Raw genomic sequence first — 21,618 nt, forward strand, 5'->3', positions numbered from 1 at the left:
CTTTGCTTCTGTGAGGGTTTATCTGTGTAGAAGAAGGGCCCAAAGGCACGGGAAACACATGTGCCTTCTCCCTGCGTGTTGCTGCCATAGCCACGTGCTTTGCACGGGGCCACTGTGAGTTACCCTGAGCCTCCAGTCCCTTCCTTCCCCCAAATTTCATTGACTATCTCAGTAAGGGGTATCTTGAGAGGCAGAATTGTCTGCACATTCTTGCCAGTGTTCTTGCCCCTCTCTCGACTCTGAGACTCAAGCCCAGAGCTGTAGTGGTCTATCCATGGCTTTGGGGTGATGGGTTTGGGCGTTGCCTTCATTGACAGTTTTGTACTTTCCCCTTGGATCAGGCAGAACCAACAGTGCACGAGGCTTCTCAGGTGCTCCCTGAAGACACCAGTCAGCCAAGCTTCTCCTCTCTTTCCATGCACCCTGTGGTCATTTCCTGAAGCAGGGATGGGAGGAGTGAATCAGATGAGGCTTTGGTTTAAAAGCCATGGCTCTCTAAGATCAGGAGCACGGGAAGCCCCAAAGAAGAGGCAGTGCAGTGCTCTCCAGTGTAAGATGCCAGTCTGTGATGGATTAAATGTTGCAGCACAGATCATTTTTTGCAGTGACAAGTAAGCAGTTGTCCAGGGCAGAGGATTAAGGGCTTAAAGAGTGGGTGGGGTGCCTGAGCTCTGTGTACAGCTTCACCCCGTTGGAATGACTCTGGCCACCAGGGCAAACCGAGGGGCTGCTCTGTTATACAAACACGGGGATTTTTCCAACATGCCAGCCAAGCCCAGTGTTTAAGGACCTCAGGATATGGCTGCTGCTTCTGAGGGGTTAGAAAGCAGGCAGTGAGCATGGTCACTAGAAGGCCCTGGGCTTTGCCATGCACCTTGGGTGGCTGAAGAACAAACTGATAATGTATTTTGCCCTTAGCCACACAAGTCTGCTTCTGCCCCCAAAACCCAAAATTCCCAGCTGCTGGTTGTCTCACTCAGAGAAGCTGTTAACCCTTAGTGTGAGCTGAGGGCCTCAGAAGGGAATCCTTCTGCATGACCCTGCTGAGGACTTGTGTCCCAGAGCCAGAGAGGGAGAGCACTGCTGGCGTGTCCCCGCAGCTCTGGTGACAAAATGGGGGTGATTTGGTTCTTCCCCTGGCTGGTGCCAGCAGCGCAGGGTGGGCTGGCAGCTCTGCAGTCTTTGCTGGCAGAAGTGGGGCTGGTGGGTCCTGCCTCGAGTTCTGAGGGCAGCATCCTGCAGCACCAAGCCATGGCACTGTGCAGGGGGTGTCTGTGCCCACGGGTCTTACCTGTGCCCTTTCCAGCCCTGCTGGCAGAGCTGCCAGTGCCCCCAGCCCACTGAGCACAAAATCATGCAGATTGTGGGGCACCAGTGGCCAGCTCTGGGAATTGCTAAAAGCAGGATGAACAAAACAAATATTTTCCTAGGATAATCCCCCTGGAAGGCCAGCTAATTACAGAAGTATTGCAGGACTTCTAGTCGGGTTTTTGCCCTGTCAAATCTGCCAGCAAATGTTTTCTGCTCAGTTTTGTTTGGGTGATGAGTGGATGTCTGTGCATCCTCGTGGAACAGCCTTCTGAGCCCTTACAAGGATTTGTCTGGAGCTCCCCATCAAGCCCGTGCCCACGTTCAGGTGGCACCACTGCTGCTCCCAGGCTGATGCTTGGCTTTACAGGTGGCAGGAGAGGGGTGCTGAGGGAGGGCACTGTGCTGGACTGAGCTAGGAAATGCTTCATGTGGGATTTGATCAGGTAAATTTCCTTACTCAGTCAAAGTAGGCTTTCCTGCAGATGGGTCTCTTGCCTTTCAGCCACAGACAGCAGCTTTTCTAGTCACATTTGTATTTCAAAGACCATTGACATAATTTTTGCAATTTCTCCTGTGTCTCTTTCTCAAAAGACAATTGTGTTTAAAGTACCTCATTTTCTGACTTCAGAATCACACATTCTATATCTGTAGCCTTTTCAGGAAATGAGGATCTTTTGATTTCCTTTTGTGTGCAAGATAAGCTCTCCTCAAAAACTGCACAAATAACTCCTTTATCTTTTCCACTTTTTTCTTTTTTCTTTTTTTTTTTTTTTTACCTTTTTCTCTACTGCCTTTTTCTTATCCTTCCACCATTTCTGGTCTCAAGGTTAACATCTGGTCACAAGTGTGACCACAAGCCTATTATCTGGGTCAACACTGGGCATAGACGAGGACAAAAAACTTATCAGAGAGTCTCTTCTGGGGAGGGTGAGGAGGACAAACCCATCCATCTGTCCCTGCAATTCTGTGTTGAATTCTCCTGCCCCAGTTAGATGCACATTTGGGGTACCTTTTACCCCTTGGACACCACTGATGTGCGAGGTTCTGTGCGTGGGTCTGCAGCCAAACCTTCGCTGCTTGTGGGTGTGCTTTACAGAACACTTGTACAGGTAGGGGTGGGTGTGGTTCACAGAGCATTTCTGGCTAACACAGACCACAAGACCTCCATCCGGTTTGGGGTCTGCCCCACAGGCTCCATGGCATGTTGAGTTTTGCATTTTCTTCACTGTTTTGTGCTTCCAGCCCTGACCAGGCTGGGTGAACCTGCCACGGCCCCTCTGCTCATTGGTGTTTTCCCTCTGCTTAATCCATCTCATCTCCATGTGCTGGGTGACAATGAAAAGACAGATTTTTAGAAATTTGAGTGGGTTTAGTTTCCTTTTTTAGGATTTCTGTGAATCTGCGTTGGTATAAAGTCACAGGAAAGGTCATTAGTAGAAAAAACACAGAGGCAGAGTGCAAAATAAATGTGATGACAAAAGTCCTGCAGCAGTAGTGACCTGGAGCTGGCTCTGAGTACAGGTTCAAATCACATTTCTGCCACAATAATGCCCTGGCATGGAGAGCTCTGCCTTGGCTAGAGAATCAGAATATGTAAGATATAATTACATTTGAGTTACAAACACTGTAATGCAAATCTTCCTGAATGTAAAAAATCCCAAATGTTAATGAATTGTTCAGGAATTGCTCCTTGCATTCTTGGGTAGGATCTGCTGTTGTATTTCCACCAGAAAACTGTGTTTCCTCTTAAAAATGGGACTCTGGGACTGCACAGCCACAGTTTAAATCCACGTCTGCCCTGATGTGGCTCTCTGAAAGGCCAGTGACAGGTCAGGGCCTGAGACTTTCTGTACAACTTCCTTGGAGCTTTTCCTTTCAAGATGAACTCTTAGAGACCAAAATTCCATGTCAAATCTGGATAAATTAAATATAGTTATCTGGTATTTGGGGATTTGGATATTGTTGTATGATTCATTTTTAGCCCTGGGAAAGTACTTCACAAAGAGCATCTTCAGAGAGCTGTCACGTATGTGAGAGTGCCCAAAGCAGCAGTCAGGGTTATCACAGACACCCCGAGGAGCAGGGCGAGCTGCTCTGGGGGCTGCACAGTGCAGTGCTGTCTGCATGCAGGCTCGGCTGCAGTGCTGTCTGCATGCAGGCTCAGCTGCAGTGCAGGGCTGCATGCAGGCTCAGCTGCAGTGCTGTCTGCAGGCAGGCTCAGCTGCAGTGCTGTCTGCATGCAGGCTCAGCTGCAGTGCTGTCTGCAGGCAGGCTCGGCTGCAGTGCTGTCTGCAGGCAGGCTCAGGCTGCAGTGCTGTCTGCATGCAGGCTCAGCTGCAGTGCTGTCTGCATGCAGGCTCAGCTGCAGTGCTGTCTGCAGGCAGGCTCGGCTGCAGTGCTGTCTGCATGCAGGCTCAGCTGCAGTGCTGTCTGCAGGCAGGCTCGGCTGCAGTGCTGTCTGAATGCAGGCTCAGCTGCAGTGCTGTCTGCATGCAGGCTCAGGCTGCAGTGCTGTCTGCAGGCAGGCTCAGCTGCAGTGCTGTCTGCATGCAGGCTCAGCTACAGTGCTGTCTGCAGGCAGGCTCAGCTGCAGTGCTGGCTGCAGGCAGGCTCAGGCTGCAGTGCAGGGCTGCTGCAGGCTGGCCTGGGAGCTGGGGTGCAGGGCCCTGGCTCCCCTTCCAGACTGCACATGGACACCCCACTTCTGGACACTTCCCAGAAACTGCTGGTTGCTTCATCCCTCTGCTCCCTGGACAGGGGCATTTCAGGCTGTGCTTGGGAGGGCATCATCCCATCGCACCAAAGTGTGGCTGCTTTGGGTGGCCGATTTTTTGGTGGAAAGCTCTTAGGAGGGATCAGCAGTAGTGTCTCTCCTAGGAGCAAACACCATGGAAATCCATCCTTCAGCTGAAAATTCGTGGGTAGTGAGGAGGGTGGTGTGTGTGCACCCTGTCAGGGGGCACGCAGCGCACTGGGGGTGCAGCAGCCCCTCTGGTTGTGTTTGCAGCCACCCCTGCACGGTGCCAGCCCCAGGCCCTGGTCTGCTGCCTCCTCTCCTGCCCCTAGTGCCCTCTGCCTAGGGACCAGCAGGGATATTGCCCCTGAAGTGCTCCTCGGGCTTTGCTGGGCTGGTGGGGGCAGTCCACCCTCCACCTGGGAAAAGGTCACTGTGAATTTAACACAGCGATCACCAGGCACAATTTAACAAGCCATAAACCCTTGGTGATTTACTCTTGTAAAAGGGAGAGCAAGAGCACTTGGCCTTGATTTGCTTTAACCATATAAGACCTGAGAGGACAGTCTTTGGTTGGCAATGTCTGCACACAGAGCTGATCTTCGGTCCTAAATACTATATATCATTCAGCTTCATCTGCTGCTTGTCAGAATTTAAGCTATGCAACCCAGGCCCCAAACTGGCTCTTTAAACATGGTTTTGTATGTGCACGGACTGCTTAGGGGGCAAGATGGCAGATCTGCTCCCAGAACTTGTCTGGTGTGAGTGAACAGTTTTCTGCCAAGCTGATTGGGAAACAGGGTTTGTCTGTGGTATTTAGCTATTTAAAGTATTTTTATTTAAAGTAGGATAAATACCCAAAGTATTCTGTCTTCCTTTCCAGAAATGTTCTCTCCTGATCATGTAAGTGGTTTCATAATACTCGCATTAATCCAAATATTATCATACTTGTATTTCAACTTCTTAATTATTCATAAACCAAAATCTAAACCTAAATCAATAGCGTTAAAAAAAATAGAAGAAAGAAACCCGTTTTTCAGTGGAAAGCTTTATGAAAGATGTTCTCATGCAGAACTTAACCTTGTCATTTGAGCGCTGCATTTTCAGGGTTTTCTTGTCAAACCTTTTTTTTTTTTTTTTGGTGTGTATTGAAAGGAAAGCTGTTGTGTGTGTCAGGCACTGGCCGATGGACTGTTGCCATCTCCTGCTGCTGCAGCTGCACTGCATCCCGGGCTGGCTGCGAGCGCAGACTGCTCAGGGCTCCTGCCGTGCCCTGCCTGCCTTTACCAGCTTGCTTAGTTGTTGTCCCAGCAGTTTTTGCTCTGAACAAATCTGATGTAGCCCCGGTGAGTCCAGGACAGTGGTCCACGCGAGCATGGCGGGTGCGGAGGGCTGGTGCGAGCCCCGGGCGCGATGGAGCGGCTGCCCCGTAGGGACACGGAGCCGCAGAGCCTGTGCCCCCAGAGCCCTGTGCCCCCAGAGCCTGTGCCCCCAGAGCCTGTGCCCCCAGAGCCTGTGCCCCCAGAGCCCTGTGCCCCCAGAGCCTGTGCCCCCAGAGCCTGTGCCCCCACAGCCTGTGCCCCCAGAGCCCTGTGCCCCCAGGGCCCTGTGCCCCCACAGCCTGTGCCCCCAGAGCCTGTGTCCCCAGAGCCCTGTGCCCCCAGAGCCTGTGCCCCCAGAGCCCTGCGCTGACACCGAGCGTCCCCAGGGACCTGTGCCACCTCCTCCCCTTCCCCTCTCTGCTGCTCCTGCCAGACCCCGGGGCAGCCGGTTCCTCCCGGCTGTGCGCTCCGAGGGCACAGCCCACCCTGGCCGCAGCCCCCGAGCTCAGGGCTGCTCCCCGAGCCCAGGCAGCCTGGGGGTGCTTCCTAAACCAGCCAACCCCAACCCAGCCAGCCTGCCTAAAACCTGCCTGCCAAAACACCCCCCGCCCCACGGGCGAGCCTGGTCCCTGCGGGGATGGAATTTGAGGTGGGTGTTGGTGAGCTGACACAGAAGAGCAGAACGTCTGCACATCCCTTAACGAGCCTCCGTGGTCAGATACTCAAAGAGACATTTTATTTACATGATATACAAGCACTCTCACAAGCCAGCAAAGTCTCTGTGGTGCCTTCAGACGTCAGTGTACTCGTGGTAGATGCGCACCTCCGATCTCCTGACGCTCTGGAGGGACCTGATGCTCTCGCTCCTGGTTCTCATGTTGGATTTCCTGAACAGCCTTCGTGAGAATGATCGACACATGAAAAAATAAATGATTGGGTCCAGACAGACGTTGCATGCGGACAGGAACAGTGTCATTTCCTTACAATAATACAAGATCCTGTGTGCGGAGTCATCTAAAATTTTGTCCAGATGACTGAAAGTGAAGGGTATTCGACACAAATGGTAGGGCAAAAAGCAGGTGAAAAACACAGCCACGACAACCCTTATACTCTGGTTGTGCTTCCTCTTTCGGCTGGACGAGCTGATGAACTGCTTGCTGGATTTATAGATGTACCTGGAAATGGCAATGTAACAGCCTATCAGCACTACCAGCACCACCACGAACATGCAGGTGTTGATGTAGACGACGGCCGAGTGCCACTTGACTCCCAGGGGAGACTTCAGCTTCAGGCAGTCGTCCACGTTCCTCCTGGTGGGGTAGCCGTTGGTGAGGATCAGGTTTGGCAGCGCCAGGAAGGCCATCACCACCCAGACGCAGGCTGACAGCACCTTGGTGAAGGTGATGCTGTACATCCTGGAGTCCCCGAAGGGCTTCACCACCTTCAGGTAGCGGTCGATGCTGATGAGCCCCAGGAAGACGATGGTGGTGTACATGTTGGCGTAGAACAGCACCGTGGTGTAGCGGCACAGGAAGGAGTTGAAGTGCCACGGCCCCAGCCGCGAGTCCTGGATGATCTTGAACGGGAATGTCAGCGTCATGAGCAGGTCTGCCACCACGATGTTCTTGAGGTAAAATATAAAGCTGGTTTTGTTCCTGATGTGGAAGAAGATCCACACGGCCAGGCCGTTGAGCAGCAGGCTGGCCAGGAAGATGACGAGGTACAGCACGGGCAGCACGATGGTGGTGAACTCGTCCTGCCCTGGGGAGCTGCCGTTGGGAGAGCTGCCGTTCTCCGGGCCGAGGCCGGCGTCTGCGGGAGCGGGGAAAGCAACAGGTAAAGATTTCTGGAGTTCCACAGAGTCTGGAGCTGCCCTCTCTCTGGGCACTCTGAGGCTGCTGGGGTGAACCGTAAATCAGCCCTTGGCTTCCCTGACAGTGTGACTTGTGATCTGAGATGTTTGTCACGGGACAGGGCTCTGGAGGGACTCCTCAGGCCCATCAAAACCTGACTTTAAACTCAGTTTACTTAGATGTATTTAAAAACCGCAGTCTCCGGGGGATTTTAGGATTTCATATGTAAATGTTTGTGACAAACTTATAAACTCTGCCATAAAATGGCAATAAGTTTTGTTTCATGCTGTTTCTGCTCTGACCTTGTCTGGTGAGGCACAGCAGGCTGGCTGTGGGGCAGAGCTGGGCACTGCTCAGACAGCCCGTGCTGCAGTGATTAATTTCGCTCAAATGTTGGTAGGAACTGACAGAAATAAAACAAACACTTATCAATCCCTTACATTTCCATTGCTATTTTACCTGGCAGTTTTCCATAGGACAAATTGTACCCCATCCTTGGCGCTGCTGTAGGTTTTCAGCTGCAATGCTCTTCAGGAGTCCCACTGACAGCCGTGGAGCTGGGATGCAGCTGGGCCTGTGCCAGGATGATGTTCTGGGGAAAAAAATCCAAATTAAAACCAAAGGAAAATAGAGGAACCCACTTTCCTGTCCCCTGCATGGAGAGAAGCCTTGTGAAAGAGCTTCCTCTGGAATTGCCAGTGAAGGGCTGGCTGAGGTGGCTCAGGACTGGCTGCTGCACAGTGGTTGTGTTGTCAGGTCTTCATTGCCCTCTTCTTGCTCATTTCAGTGATGGATGACCATGGGTAGGTATTTTTTTTAAATCACCACTCACTTCTTGAAGTAAAAAAAATTTATCAGTAATTATGAGACATGTGTGTATAACTTCATAGTGTATCCCCCAAATTGTGGTGGAAATGGTGGAAATGACAAGTTTCTGTTCCTTTTTCATAGAAATTGGTACACAAGGAATGCTGAAACCTGCAGAAACTCATTAATGCCATGATGGCATCACAATGTTTCATGTTGCTCAAAGGGATTTTGCCAATACCAGTTTGTAAGGCTGTGCTCCAAACTGGTCTTTCCTCAATCAGTATGCAAATGCAGTAATTTTTCTGGGATTCATTTTTTGGAAAACTGGAAAAATGGTTCAGATCTCACCAATTCCACAAGACCTGACTGCTCTCATGGGAATGAAGAGAGGATGGAATTCCTGCGGCCGTTTTGCAGATCAGAACCTGTTTTAGGTGCCAGTTCCTGCCATCCCCAAGCAGGAACTGTACTGTGTGGCACTAGATGGCACCAAAGCAAGTAATGGTCTGTGAAAGCATCAGTAAAAAACTTCAATTTGGATATTTTAACCTTTTTATCAGTCTGGCTTCTTGCCTGGCACTGTTTGCTCTGACAGTGACAGGACTGTCAAAGGTGTTGTAGGTACTTTGTTTTCTGTGTGTCTGAGCAGCAGTAATCCATCATGTTTTGCTGTTGTTGAGGATTTGCAGCTCTCTTTTCTGCCCAGGAGGCAGAGATCAAAAGAGTACATGATTTTATGAAAAGATGCATATCTAAGTCGTTATGTAAATAAGGTGCTTATTTCCCTGCTTTTCTGACTTTCTTTTAAGTCTGTATAATTCCTGGCCCCTGGAAAACTCCTTGTTCCCAGGCTCTTCAGGCAAGTGCTCTAAGAAACCCTCAGTGCAGAGAAGCCAGGGAGGGAGGTGTTGGATGTGCTGCCTGGGATTCCAGGCAGAGCAATAGAAGGCTGCTGTGTGCCCCCTGTAAGGCTGGGAATGCTGCAGAACTCCTGGGGCTGGGATGGCTCTGTGGGCTCACACTGCTGGGATGGCTCTGAGTGCCCTGGGCTCACACTGCTGGGACCCTCTGTGTGCCCTGGGCTCACACTGCTGGGATCCTCTGTGTGCCCTGGGCTCACACTGCTGGGATGGCTCTGTGTGCCCTGGGCTCACAGTGCTGGGATCCTCTGTGTGCCCTGGGCTCACAGGCCAGGGTGGAGCCCTGCCACCTGTGTCCCTGGTCAGTGAAGGTGTGACCACCCTGGGACTGCCCAGGGACATCCAGGACACTGGGAAGCCACCCTGGGAGCTGTGTGCTGCTGTGCAGGCCAGCTGGGACCAAGCCTTTGCATGGATATCTATGTGTCTTCTTCTTCCCTCTGAGTGCCCTGGGCTCACAGTGCTGGGATGGCTCTGAGTGCCCTGGGCTCACAGTGCTGGGATGGCTCTGAGTGCCCTGGGCTCACACTGCTGGGATCCTCTGTGTGCCCTGGGCTCACACTGCTGTGCAGGCCAGGTGGGACCAAGCCTTTGCATGGACACATCTCTGTGTCTTCTTCTTCGTGATGGTTTTGATGTTAGAATATGTTCCAAAATTATCTCCACAAACCGTGGTTGGAAAAAGAAAGCAGCAAATTCTTCACCATTGCAGCCTGTGCCAGCTGAGCTTTGGGCTCCGTGCCCTGCCAGCACACCTGAGCTCAGCAGAGGCTCTGCTGTCTGCAGGGTGGAGGAGAGAGGCTACCCCTGCAACTGCCCTCCTCACACACCAAAGGCTCTCCTGCAGCTCAGAGCTTTAAAGGCTTCACCAAACGGGTCTGTGCAGAGCTGTGCTGGTGGGATGGTCCTGCACAGAGCTGGCTGTGTGATGGAAGCTGGGATGGTCCTGCTGCACAGAGCTGGCTGTGTGAAGGAAGGTGGGATGCACAGCCATGGTCCTGCTCAGACTCAGCAATCCAAAGGTGTTTCCAGAGCTTTCTACCAAAGTCTGTCAGGCTGAGGGATGCTGTGGTGGGCAGAGCACTGAGAGCTGTGGCTTCATTATTTACATACTGGGGTAGGTGATCAAGTGTAGAGCTGGGGTATCTGTACCCTGTAGCTTCATTCTTTCCAACAAAGCCCGCTACATTGCAGACTCCAGGAGTAGAAACAAATTTATTATATGGAGAATTCGCTCTTTTTAATGTATTTTATTGCAACAGGAGATGAAGACTTGTGTTCTCTTTGAAGAGTATTTTAGGCACTTTGTAGATGCTCACTGACTGTGTACTCTAGCTGTGGATTTTTTACTTGTCTGAATACAGTATTTTCATGCTTGGCAGCGCTGGCTTTCCTCTCCTTGTCCAGTTTTCTGGACACTTTCCTCACCAATTTTATCCTAAGCAGCTGCCTCAGTCTGCTATACAAATATATTCTGCTTGGAAGGCTTTGAAGATGCACTAGAAGCTGCTCCTTTATCCAGGCAGCTTTGTAAACTAGAATACATTTTACTTCTTGTAGCTTCTGCACTTTGTCCGTGGTTGATGAGATAATCTCTTGCTGCTGATGTGGACAGACTGGTTTATGTGCATGACTGATGTAACCTCAGAGTAGAAATGAAATAATAGGCTGCATGGCAGCCTTCAGTGTCAGGTGGATAGAGAATGACTGCAGAGTTTTTCTAGTGACTAAGGCTTAAAGTTACCTTCCTGTTTAAAGAAATTGTATATTCTGAAATCTAATCTTTTTTCATCTTATTTAAAACTTTTTAGAATTAGAAAACTCTCTTTGTGACCTAGACCAGCTATTCTAGGTCATGGGGCTGCAGAGTCTTAAGCAATGTTTTTTATTTGGGCCCATAACTTGTTGATGTCTGCCTCCTTGCCTTCTGCATTCACCACCACAGGGCTGGGTAAATGTCAGGGTTAATGCAGCAACAGACATGTGAGGCAGATATTAAACCTGCTGTAGGCTGACTGCAATGCTCTTCTTGCCTGTTGCCCACCAGAACCAAATCACTGAGTTGTTTGTAAAGATGTAGGGGGAAAAGCATTGGTGCAGGGCAAGAGCATGTGTGCATGAAGCTGCTGCAGGCAGGCATGAGCCTGGGGTCTCTGTGTCGCCCCACACCTGTGGGTGTCCCCTGAGCCTGCTCCTGTCCCATGCTCCCTGAGCAAGCCTCCATGTTCTCGTTTGCCCTGCCTGCATCTCTTTCTTTGTCTGAGTGTTGGCTCTTGCTCACTACAAGCCCAGTCCCAGTAGCCATGGCACTGCCACCTTTCCCTTCCTTGGAGGCTTCTGTCAAAAATGGTCCATCTCCCTTTTGGTGAAGGAATATGCTAATGAGCTGGTAATGCGCAGTGGAGCAACCTGAAATTCCTGTTTGGATCGCTGCCTGCCTCGGTGAGTTGTCCTTGCTGTCTTGGCTTTGCACACTCCAATGGCTCTGGTGTTTTTGTAGCAGCACATCCTGGCACTGGCCCTGCCTGGCCTGGGGTGGCAGCTCCTGGGGTCCCCCGTGCTCTGAGCAGTGCTGCAGCCCCCGAGTACCCCGGGCTGCTGGCTGAGCACGGGGGTGTCAGACCCAGACCTGGCACGGTCCCCTCCTGGGCTGGGAGAGGGTGAGAGCAGCCCCGTGCCCCCCGTGCCCCCCGTCCTGGCAGCGAGGCACCGTGGGCAGGCTCCAGGTGCCAGCAGCTGCCCTGCTCAAGCAGCCATGCTGCAGAGCCTGGAAGGAAGGACAGGGGTACAGCTGTCCCCAGCTGTGGCTCGTGCTGCCCCTCTCCTTAGGCCTGGCCAGAAATAGGAACCTGCATCTGCTCAGAGCTGCTCCAGCATCTGGCACAGCACCCCCTCCTGTGTTTCAGGTTCCTCCTCGGACTTCCCCTCGTGTCCAGCCTAGCTCTCCTCTCACATGTCTCTCGGGGCAGCATCCTGCCCCGGGGGAGCTGCTGCGCAGCTGCCTTCCCTCTGCCTTCGGCTGCTGGTCCAGGACCCTGTCCCTGTCTGTCTGTCTGTCTGTCTGCAGGAGAGGTGGGAAGGGCGGTGGTCAGGGCACACCTGACATAAAGGGTCAGGCCCCTGCCCGGGCCCGGGGCTGGCATCCAGGCTGGGATTCACACAGGAGCAGCCCTGCCTTGGCTCTGTGCGGGGACACGCTGTGGCAGGGACCAGTGTCCCCAGCCTGGCTCTGCCCAAAAGTCACCTGTGACACGCAAAGCCCCACACAGGCACCGAGTGACAGCGTGGGCCAGTCCCCTGTGACAGCTGGGAGTGCCACGGGTGGCCCCAGTGCCTGGCTGTGCCAGGGCTGGCTGTGCCAGGGCTGGCTGTGCCAGGGTGTCAGGGCAGCCCCTGCCTGTGCTCAGAATTTACCTGTGCTGCAGCTGAAACCTCACAGCCTGTCTGCACCTGCAGCTGGTTGTTGTATGCTTGCACCTGAAGTAAGCATTTGATAATACTATCTAGTGTGCAAAATTCTCATTTTGGGGGAATATGCCCCTAGGTTTACAGGATTTCCTCACTTTAAAAAGAAATAGTATTTCTAGAAATAGAAATACTTGGGCAAATCTAACTTTCTCAAAGCCACTTGTGGAATATTTTGTCCAAATGTAGCCATTAATTTTTTTTCTCACTTCAAGTGATTTATTATGAACTCTAATGGTCCCTGTGTGAGATAGCTTACATGAGATGTTGCCTGAGCTAACAAATTCTTTCTTTTTTCTGTGTTTTGGAGTGCTCCTTGCTAAAAGTCCGTGGATTATACTACCTACTTTGAACAGGATTTTCTGTGCAGAGTTTGCAAGATCTAGTAACTGTTGTTAATTGTTACCGTGAGACTGTTTTTGAGGTGATTTGCAGCACCTAAAGCACGAATTCCCTTTCCCCTTGCACAGGCACTGTAGCTCCCAGGCGATGCTGCTGGAGCTTCCCCGTTCCCTGCTGCACTAGGGACCAGCTGGTGCCCTGCCCGTGGGCAAAGGCAGGAGCCTCCCGTGGTCCCGTGAGTCTGTCAGGTGTGCTGGGCTGTGCTGGGCTGTGCCGGGCTGTGCCCCTGCGGAGGGGCTCGGAGGGGCCCAGCACACACGGCCACCTCTGGGCAGGGGGCTTGGAGGGTGGGGGCAAGGTGCAGCTCCACAGCTCCTGGGCACTGCAGTGGCTGAGAGGTCTGCCAACAGGACTGGCATCACCTGGGCAGCAGGTGGGCAGCTGCTCTTGGTGCTAGAGAAAGCTGGGCTGCAATTGCTGGCTGCTTTTTGGGGGGGTTAAAAAAAAGAGAGCCCAACACAGTGGTTGGCAGAGCTGGGATAATGAATGTTTTCTCAGTAAGGCAGCCTCTAATTAGCAAAGGGAAAGGAACTCTGGAATGTTTCCTTTGCTTCTTTCTAGAAGATGCTGCTGTTGTGGCTGCACAAGCCTGCTGGCAGTGGGAGCAGCCTGGGCCCTTTCCTTGGGCCCCACCCAGGATTCACCACGCGAGGTGCAGCCCCACGCACGACCGCGGGCACAGGGGGGTCCCAAAGTTCCTGTGCAGGTGAGCAGGGGGGCCCTGGTGCTGCTGCGGAGCGCGGTGCCGCGCTGGCAGTGCCATGGCACCGGTGCCACGTGCCTGTGCTCTGTCACTGGTGCCTGAGCCCTGACACTGGTGCCATGTGCCATGTCACAGGTGTCATGACATGTCACTGGTGTCATGTGCCCGTGCCATGTCACAGGTGCCACATGCCTGTGCCATGTTATGGGTATCATGTGCCATGTGCCCTGTCACCGGTCCCCGTGCCCTGTCACCGGTGCCCATGCCATGTCACTGGTGCCACATGCCTGTGCCATGTTATAGGTATCATGTGCCATGTGCCCTGTCACTGGTGCCCGTGCCATGTCACTGGTGGCTGTGCCCTGTCACCAGTGCCCATGCCATGTCACTGGTGCCCGTGCCATGTCACTGGTGGCTGTGCCCTGTCACTGGTGCCCGTGCCATGTCACTGGTGGCTGTGCCATGTCACTGGTGCCCGTGCCATGTCACTGGTGCCACGGCTGCCATGGGGGGAGCCGTGGCTGCCACGCTCTGCAGCCCACCAGCAAAGGCCATGGCTGGGGTGGCCAGGCTTGAGTCAGAGGTTTTAGGTTTGCTCATTTGTACTGTGCAGTGATAAACATTAAGCAAAAATTTCAAAAGGATGCTTTAAAAAGAATAAAGATGTCTGGGGCACAAACACAAAAATGCAGCTGTGTAATTGGTAGCACTGCACCTTCATCTGTTGGACCTCTGTCTGTTGTGCCTCTATCACATCCCTCAGGGACCACTACGAGAAAATATATTGGGAAATGAAAATAATTATTGGCATGTGCACATAGCCAGTGCCATTTAAGTCTTTCAGTAACTCCAGTCTAACTTTCAGGCATTTTCCTTTGTTCTGAAGAAGTTTCTATTGATTTTTTTATGCGATCCTAATTCACACCACAGAAGCACCAAGAAGTCCTGGTGTGCTTGTGTCAGCTGGTTTCTCTGTGCTCCAGCACATCCTGCTGCCACACCGTGCTCTGCCTGCTACTTGCAGCAGCACCACTGCTTGAAAGAGGAAGCAAAAGGACACGGGGATTTTAGGGAGAAGTCCAGCCTGGTGCAATGCCGTTTTTTCATGCACAGCCCAGAGAGTTCTGCTGGCCCTGGGCACGGCATCAGGCACAGCTGTGAGAGCTGCTGCTCCTCCTGCCACCGGCCCTGGGCCCCTTGCCCAGTGGCAGTGCCTGCTGCTGCAGGGAGGGTGACACAGGCTGGTCCAAGTCACTTTATGCTGCTCAGCATCAGCTGTCCCTCTGGCATGCCACTGACATTTTCTTGAGGAAGAGCCAGAAGCAGTGGTTGCTGCAGTACCTTGTGGGGGTTCATTGTTGGTCAGAAGTGGAAACCCAACTTCTGGTAATTGACAATGCAATGTTTCAATTCATCTAAGATGTTACGGTAATTTTTTCTGTTGGAAAGGATTAGGACTGCTGAAATGTAGGAACAGATCTTGCCTCCTTCCTCTAGAGCTGTCCTGGCAGCCCTGGGGCTGGTGTCTGCTGCAGCCTGGGCTCCTGTGGAGCTGGCAGCCGTGCAGAGGGTCTGGAGCTCAGGGTGTGTGTCAGTGCCTTTTCACCCAGCCCCAAACTGTTGCTAACACTGCTCAGATCGAGTTCAGCGCTGTAGTGGAGCACAGGGCCTGGCCTGGCTTCTCCTGGTGCTCACTGGACCAAAGAGGAGGTTCTTGCCGACCTTTGCTTTGAGAGGGCGAGCAAGGGACTGGTCAGCAGGCGAGGAGCAGGAGCATTCCCAGCGCCTGGTGCCTGCCTGTGTGCTGCAGGGCTCTGTGCGGTGAGCGGGCAGGAGCCTGCGGGCCCTGCCGTGCTGCGGAGCAGCCTGCCCGATCCCTGCTGCCCCGTCCCGGATCCTGCCCCGCTCAGCCCTGCTGCCCGGCTGGCCCCGGCTCGGCCACCCTCCCCGCGTCTGCGGGGCCCGGGACAGCCCGGTGTGGGGTCTGGAGCCCGGGACAGCCCGGTGTCGGGTCTGGAGCCCGGGACAACCCAGTGTCGGCTCTGGGGCCCGGGGACAGCCCGGTGTCGGGTCTGGAGCCCGGGACAGCCCGGTGTGGGGTCTGGGGCCCGGGGACAGCCCGGTGTGGGGTCTGGAGCCCGGGACAACCCAGTGTCGGCTCTGGGGCCCGGGGACAGCCCGGTGTCGGGTCTGGAGCCCGGGACAGCCCGGTGTGGGGTCTGGGGCCCGGGGACAGCACCAATTTTTTTTTTGCCACCACGAGGACTATGTATGAGTGAATAAAAGGTTGGTAAAGGCATGCTATTCTGAGAACGTTTCACGCTTTGAATTGATCCAACATTCAGTTCATGGTTCCAAGTCTGCTTTCCAGCAACTATATCTTAATTCCTCTTTTCTCAGCCAAGGGTGAGAAAGTGCTAGCAGATTCACTGAACAAGTTACCGAATGCTTTTCGGATGGTCAGAGCTCACTTACCTGTCACCATCGTCGCCTTCCGCTCGCCTCGGAGCTGCATCCCCAAAGTGCCTCAGACTCCTGCAGAACGTCCTGGAGCTACAGTGGGCAGGAGAGTATTTCCTGGGAGAGGGCAGCTGAGCAAACCATGTCTGGCAGTAGGATTTTTGGGCTTCCGATGGCTTTTTTTCGGTGATACCTGCTCAGAGAGTCAAAATTCCCCTGGCCAGGAGCAACTGGAGCAACTGGCTTTCTCATTCCTGGGAATGACTCACATGCCAGGGTAGGTGAGCGCTCCGCTCACTTCCTGGCTCCGGAGCAGCTGGGGCGCCCGGGACGCAGACAGTGATTCACCTGGGAGGTGGGTTCGTGCTGGGGAAGGTGCAGAGCTGCAGGCTGCTCACTGCTGCCCTGCCTCTGCCTCCCGGGGCATACGGCGTCTGCAGCGTGCCCGTGATTTCGTGTCAGCCTCAAAAGTCTGCTGCTGGATAGATGAAAATATCTACTAATCAAGATTCTCTCGTCAATTATTAATTTGATTATATTTAGGTTGCCTTTAGTGTTGTGCTTTGAGCAGATCCTTCCATCTAAATGGCATGTTGGATGGAAGTAGAACTCCAGGTCTGTCACTCAAAGTTGCAGCTAAAGTGCCCTGAGTGTTTCCTGCCACAGTGCTCCTTAGGACAGGCTGAGCCCACTGCCTCTCACAGCCCTGCCTCAGTGATCCTGGCTGTACTTATGTTTACAATTTAGTGCCTTTAGAGCGCTGAAATAATCATGGGATAAAATTGGGACATATTATACTGGGACTGTTCTACCGGGACAAAGTTCTGCTTCATGTCAGTGGAGGATGAAGAGGGTAATTTTCCATATCTGCTGCCTTCTTTAAAAGAAAGCAAATTCCCATCTCTCTCATTAAAAATTCAGGAGAAAAGAAAAAATAATCCCAGTGCTCTGAGAGCAGTGGCTGCCAAGGCCATTTTCTGTCTGTTCTGCCTGGACTTTTCCATAGACATGTTTAAATTTTTTTCTCAAGTATCTGAGGGGCTGAGCTCCCAGTGCCCCTCTGCACAGGAGCCCTGTCAGCTGCACAGGGGCCGAGCCAGGGCAGGACCCACCTGCTGCCCCCGCAGTGCTGAGCAGCTTCTGCTGGCCTCTGTCCAGGGAACCCTGTGCTAAATCCCACATTTCTGCTTGTGGGCAGACTCTGAAATTTCCTCTTGCCCCAGGAGCTCTCCCCAGAATCAGGCGCAGTCCCTGATCGCAGCAGGCTGCTGGCACAGCTCGCCTTTGAAGCCCAGCTTTTGCAAGGCAAAGCACACCCATGCAGATGAAGCTGCAGGAACACGGGTTCACTCCGTGGTGTTTTCAGCTTTATTATTGCAGGCTGCCAAACTCATCCCAGGAGCTGCATGCCCTGACAGCAGGGATGGTCCTGCTGCAGGCACGGGCACCCCCTGAGGATGGAGAAGGCTTTCCCTGCAGCGAGGAAGGGGAGACTTGATGAAGCCTTTGCCTTGCACGCGACTGTAGGACAGTGTGTGCTCCCCTTCTCCTTCCTTTGTCTGTCCCTTGTGCTCCAGGGCTTGGCAGCTGCCTGTTGGAGTAGGGGAACAAAGCTCAGAGGGGTTTGTCCCCTTCTGGAACATTCCCCTGCACGAGGCACTGAGCTCCAGAGCCACTGCTGTGCAGAGCACAACTCCTGCGTCCCTGCCCAGGGGCACAGCTGGGCTCAGGGGACACAGCTGGATTCAGGGGGCACAGCTGGGCTCTGGGGGCACAGCTGGAATCCAGGGGCACAGCTGGAATCCGGGGGCACAGCTGGGCTCAGGGGGCACAGCTGGGCTCAGGGAATGCAGCCACTCCTGCAGTCCAGGCATGGCACAGCAGCATGTGTTGCCTACATTTGTGCTGCTGCTTTTCAACTCTGCCAGTGCTGGTGGTCTAAGAGCCAGCGCAGCAGGACGTGCCATGGGGAAAGAGAGAAGAAATTGAAAGTGAAAACTGAAATGTTTAAAAAATGTGATTTAGTTGCTTACAGAGACCCAGGTGTTCAGGGGTTGGCACTCTGGGAGTAGAGTTTACACACCAAAACCGGTGTGTTAGTAATGCTCAAATAATAAATAAAATCTGCACCAGGATGTGGTTTTAGTTCGTTCAGTTTTTGAATTTGTTGCAAAGGCACATTAATTTTTCTTAAAACTCTCTGTGTTTCGGTGTACCAGTAGGAGGTGGTGGGCTGGAAGCCGGTGCCTGGCATCCCTGAGCAGGCTGAGTGCAGACGTGCTGCTGGCTGCTGCCAGGCTGAGCAGGTCAGGGCGAGCTGACACACGAAGCGCTGCGGTGTGGGGAGCTCGTCGTAAAAACAGCGCAGAACTGAGAAGGTCTGATGTAAAGAACAGCTGAAGGTAACCTGTAACTTAACTATTGTTCACGTTATTTACAGGCTGGATGTCCCTTTTGGTGTTTTGATGATTAGAGAGCAGCTCTCAGGTTTCACAAGAGCCCGAACAACGTTATTACAACAATTACCGTGTTGCTTCATTCTGAAACGTCTCCACTGCCATATTTAGCAATGTGAACTGCAAGGTTGTGTTAAAGCAGATTCATCACCTGGGTAATGCACAGGACGGGCTGATTCTGTTTTTTGAGCAGAAAAGTGTCAGCAAGATCAGAGCTTGCAACACGGGGAGGATTCTGCAGTGCTAGAGCTGCAGATGTGAAGGTGGAGGCGCTTTTGTCAGGGGAAGAGTCTTGGAAGAGCTGACATTTCTGACATTTCCCCTTTCCTGATGTGGATTACTCCAGTCACTCTGATGCCTGTCACTAACAGGGAAAGAAGGAGGAAAGTATCTAACTAAGAACTGACTTTAAAAGCTCAATTCTTTTCCCCTCTGTGCTCAAGTTCCTCGCTGTGTGCTGACAGGGAGCCTGGAGTTGCAGCCCTTGGCTGGCTGACCTGTCTGTAGGCTCGGGTCTGTCCTGGTGCCTTCCGTGCTCCCCTGTGCCCTGCTGGCTCTGTGCATGTGCCATCATGTGGGTCAGACCTCGGCTGCTTGACTTGTCTGCCCAGCTCTTGTTCAGGATGCAAATCATTGGTTTGCATTTCTATTTAATGGAAGCACTCCGTGCGTTATGAGAGTTTCCAGAGTACCCAGAGCTGTGGGAGCTGGGATGGAGGGATGTGTGTAGCTGTGCCAGTGGTCAGGATGTCTCTGAAGAGCAGTTTGTCTCTGGGTACCCAGGAATTAGCAGGCTGTCCCTCTGAGGAGAGGCAGTCCAAAGACTGCAGGGCACATGTGTTAGGTGAATGTATAAAATACTTCCTTTTTCTGAAACACGAGGAAAATAAAAAATTTGTATAAGCCTCTATGTATACAAATGAGTGATTTCCTATTAAACTCACCTGCTGAGTGCCCTGCAGTTCCCTTTCCAGTAACCCAGTGACCTGTAGAGATGTTTAGGACAAGTGTCAGTACTCTGTGTGGAGCTGGCCCATGGGAGCCTGGGACAGGGGTCATTTCTGCAAAAGGGTTCGTGCCAGTTTTCAGTTTCTAGGTTTTCTGGGGTGAGGACAAGGGAAGATTTGTCTGTGGGAAGGGAGAGCCCTGCTGCTGCCTGGTGGTGTGATGGGCTGGAGTGAGCAGGGAATGGTGCCCTGTGCAGCGGCTGTGTCAGGGAACAGCCAGGGGTCTGCTCAGGGCAGCACCAGCACGTTCCAGGTGGGTTGGGAGAGAAATCAGCTTTGGGAAAGTGCTGACTGCTGTATGGAGTATGCTGGCAAACTTTGCAGAATTCCACAAATCCCTGGGCTGCCCTGCAGGAATGTGGGGAGCCCAGCGAAGGAGCCCCAAGCTCTCTGCTGGGCTCCCTCCCTGCTCTGGGCTTCCTGCCAGGGCAGAGCTGCTCTCCAAACACGGCTCTGCTTGGTCACGTGCAAAGCAAAATACTGCTGGGGTGTTTGTTTGGGGCTTCAAAAACAGAGACCTAAACTTTGAGCCATTCTGACTGTTGTGATTTTTACTCCATCTGGAGGCAGTGGTCTAAATCTTTGTGGAGAAAGTGTGCAAATTCCCAAGTGCTAGTATTCAGGGGCTTTCTTCCCTAAGTGCATCAAGCAGGTGTTCTGTCCTTGCAGTCACCTTCACTTCTTTGCTGCAGAGTTTGGTGGCTTTGGCTCCCTTTTACCTGCCTGAGAAGCAACAGCTGAAAAACAGATGATTAAGGCTCTTCAGAAACCTTTGGCACACCCTTTATTTAAGGACCAACTCATCCCATTTTGTGGTTACACCCACCCTAACGCACAGGCTCTCAGCCCTGAGCTGTGTGAGCTGCCAGCGTGTGTGCAGTGCTGGATGAGCCTTGATCACAAGCAGAAATTGAAGTAAAAGAAATTTCTGTTCTTCATCTTCTTAGTTTCTCACTGCCACACTGCTCTGCAGATGCAGAGCTGGATGCAGCCAGTGCTGGGAGTCCCTGGGACCTCTGTGTGAGCTGTGCTCTGTGGAAGGCCACGGCTGGTGTGCAGACCCTCTTCTGCCAGTGTTTAGCCCAGGCCCCTCTGTTAATTGCCACGCTGTGTCAGCAGGTTGAGAGGAGCATTTCCAGCCTCCTGTATGTTCCTCTAAGCAGTTACTGAAGGGCTGGCTATTTCAGCAGCTAAGAATTTATTTTATTTACTTTTCCTAAAGGGGCAAAGTTAATCCTGCTAACAGTGTATGTGTGTGGGGAGAGCCTTTAGTGCAACAGCATTTAATGCAAGAGGTAGACAATGGCTGAGATAACACGGATTTATTGGGAAATTCAGAACCAGTTGAAAGCTGGTTGGAGTTTAGTTCAGTTTTCAGTTAGGAAGGGTGTTACAGCTGTGGAAGGTATGCAACATGCCTGGTGAAGAAGATGCAGTGGGTAGGAGTTGCTAAATAAGACGTACATCTCCCTGTGTAGCAGAGGCTGGGGAACCCCAGAGGCAGATATAATTACTGCACAGCAATCTAAAGCAGCTTTGAGAAAATCAAGCTTTATGGAGCAACCTGCTGGATTGGATTAGGCTGCTGTAAACAATGAATTTCTAAAAATAGCAGTCAAGTGGTGATCAAAGTGTCTGGCACGTGTGAGAGAGGGTAACGTTGGCAGGAGAGCTGGAGGGGAAGGATGGTTTGGGATAAGGGACGCTGCTGTCTTGAAACAGTGACACAAATTCTGGGGTTAGAAAGCAGTTTCAGTGCAGGCACAGCCCTGTGGGACACCAGGGGAGAGCTGTGTGAGTGCTCTGGTGAGCTGTTGAGGGGCATTCCCCAGATGGGGAGGCTCAGGCAGTGTCCCCTGCTCCCTGCCTGCTGTCGGGACTGGGAAGGGTGAAGGTGCCACCAAGGGGGGACATCTCTGGGTGTTCCTGGTGAGAGCACCTCATGGCTCTGGGGTGGGGGATGCAGGCCGGGGTGCTCTGCTCACCCAGACAAGGAACCTGGGGAACAGGGGTGCTGCCAGCACTGTCCTCCCTCCAGCAGGGTGCTCTGGGAGCAGAGGAAAGGTGGTGAACAGGAAAGTAATGGCATGTGTGAGAGAGGCCAGGAGGGAGGGGAAGGGACAGAGTCCTTCCCTCTGCTCCTCCTCTTCTTGATGTGCAGCCAGGCTGACACTC

The 21,618-nt window shown here is 52.7% G+C and overlaps 1 protein-coding gene across 1 annotated transcript; it reads right to left on the reverse strand.

Annotated features, from left to right (window-relative positions):
- Window positions 1–6,157: 6,157 nt before the first annotated feature.
- On the reverse strand, window positions 6,158–16,005 carry GPR87 (G protein-coupled receptor 87). Its single transcript, XM_041467978.1, has 2 exons — window positions 15,996–16,005; window positions 6,158–7,179 (listed from the first exon to the last, which is right to left on the reverse strand). Exons 1-2 carry the CDS (start codon window positions 16,003–16,005, stop codon window positions 6,158–6,160), a joined length of 1,032 nt encoding a protein of 343 aa, XP_041323912.1.
- Window positions 16,006–21,618: the final 5,613 nt, after the last annotated feature.

This window comes from Pyrgilauda ruficollis, unplaced genomic scaffold (assembly GCF_017590135.1).
Source record: "Pyrgilauda ruficollis isolate IOZ18807 unplaced genomic scaffold, ASM1759013v1 scaffold21, whole genome shotgun sequence".
Lineage (NCBI taxonomy): Eukaryota > Metazoa > Chordata > Aves > Passeriformes > Passeridae > Pyrgilauda > Pyrgilauda ruficollis.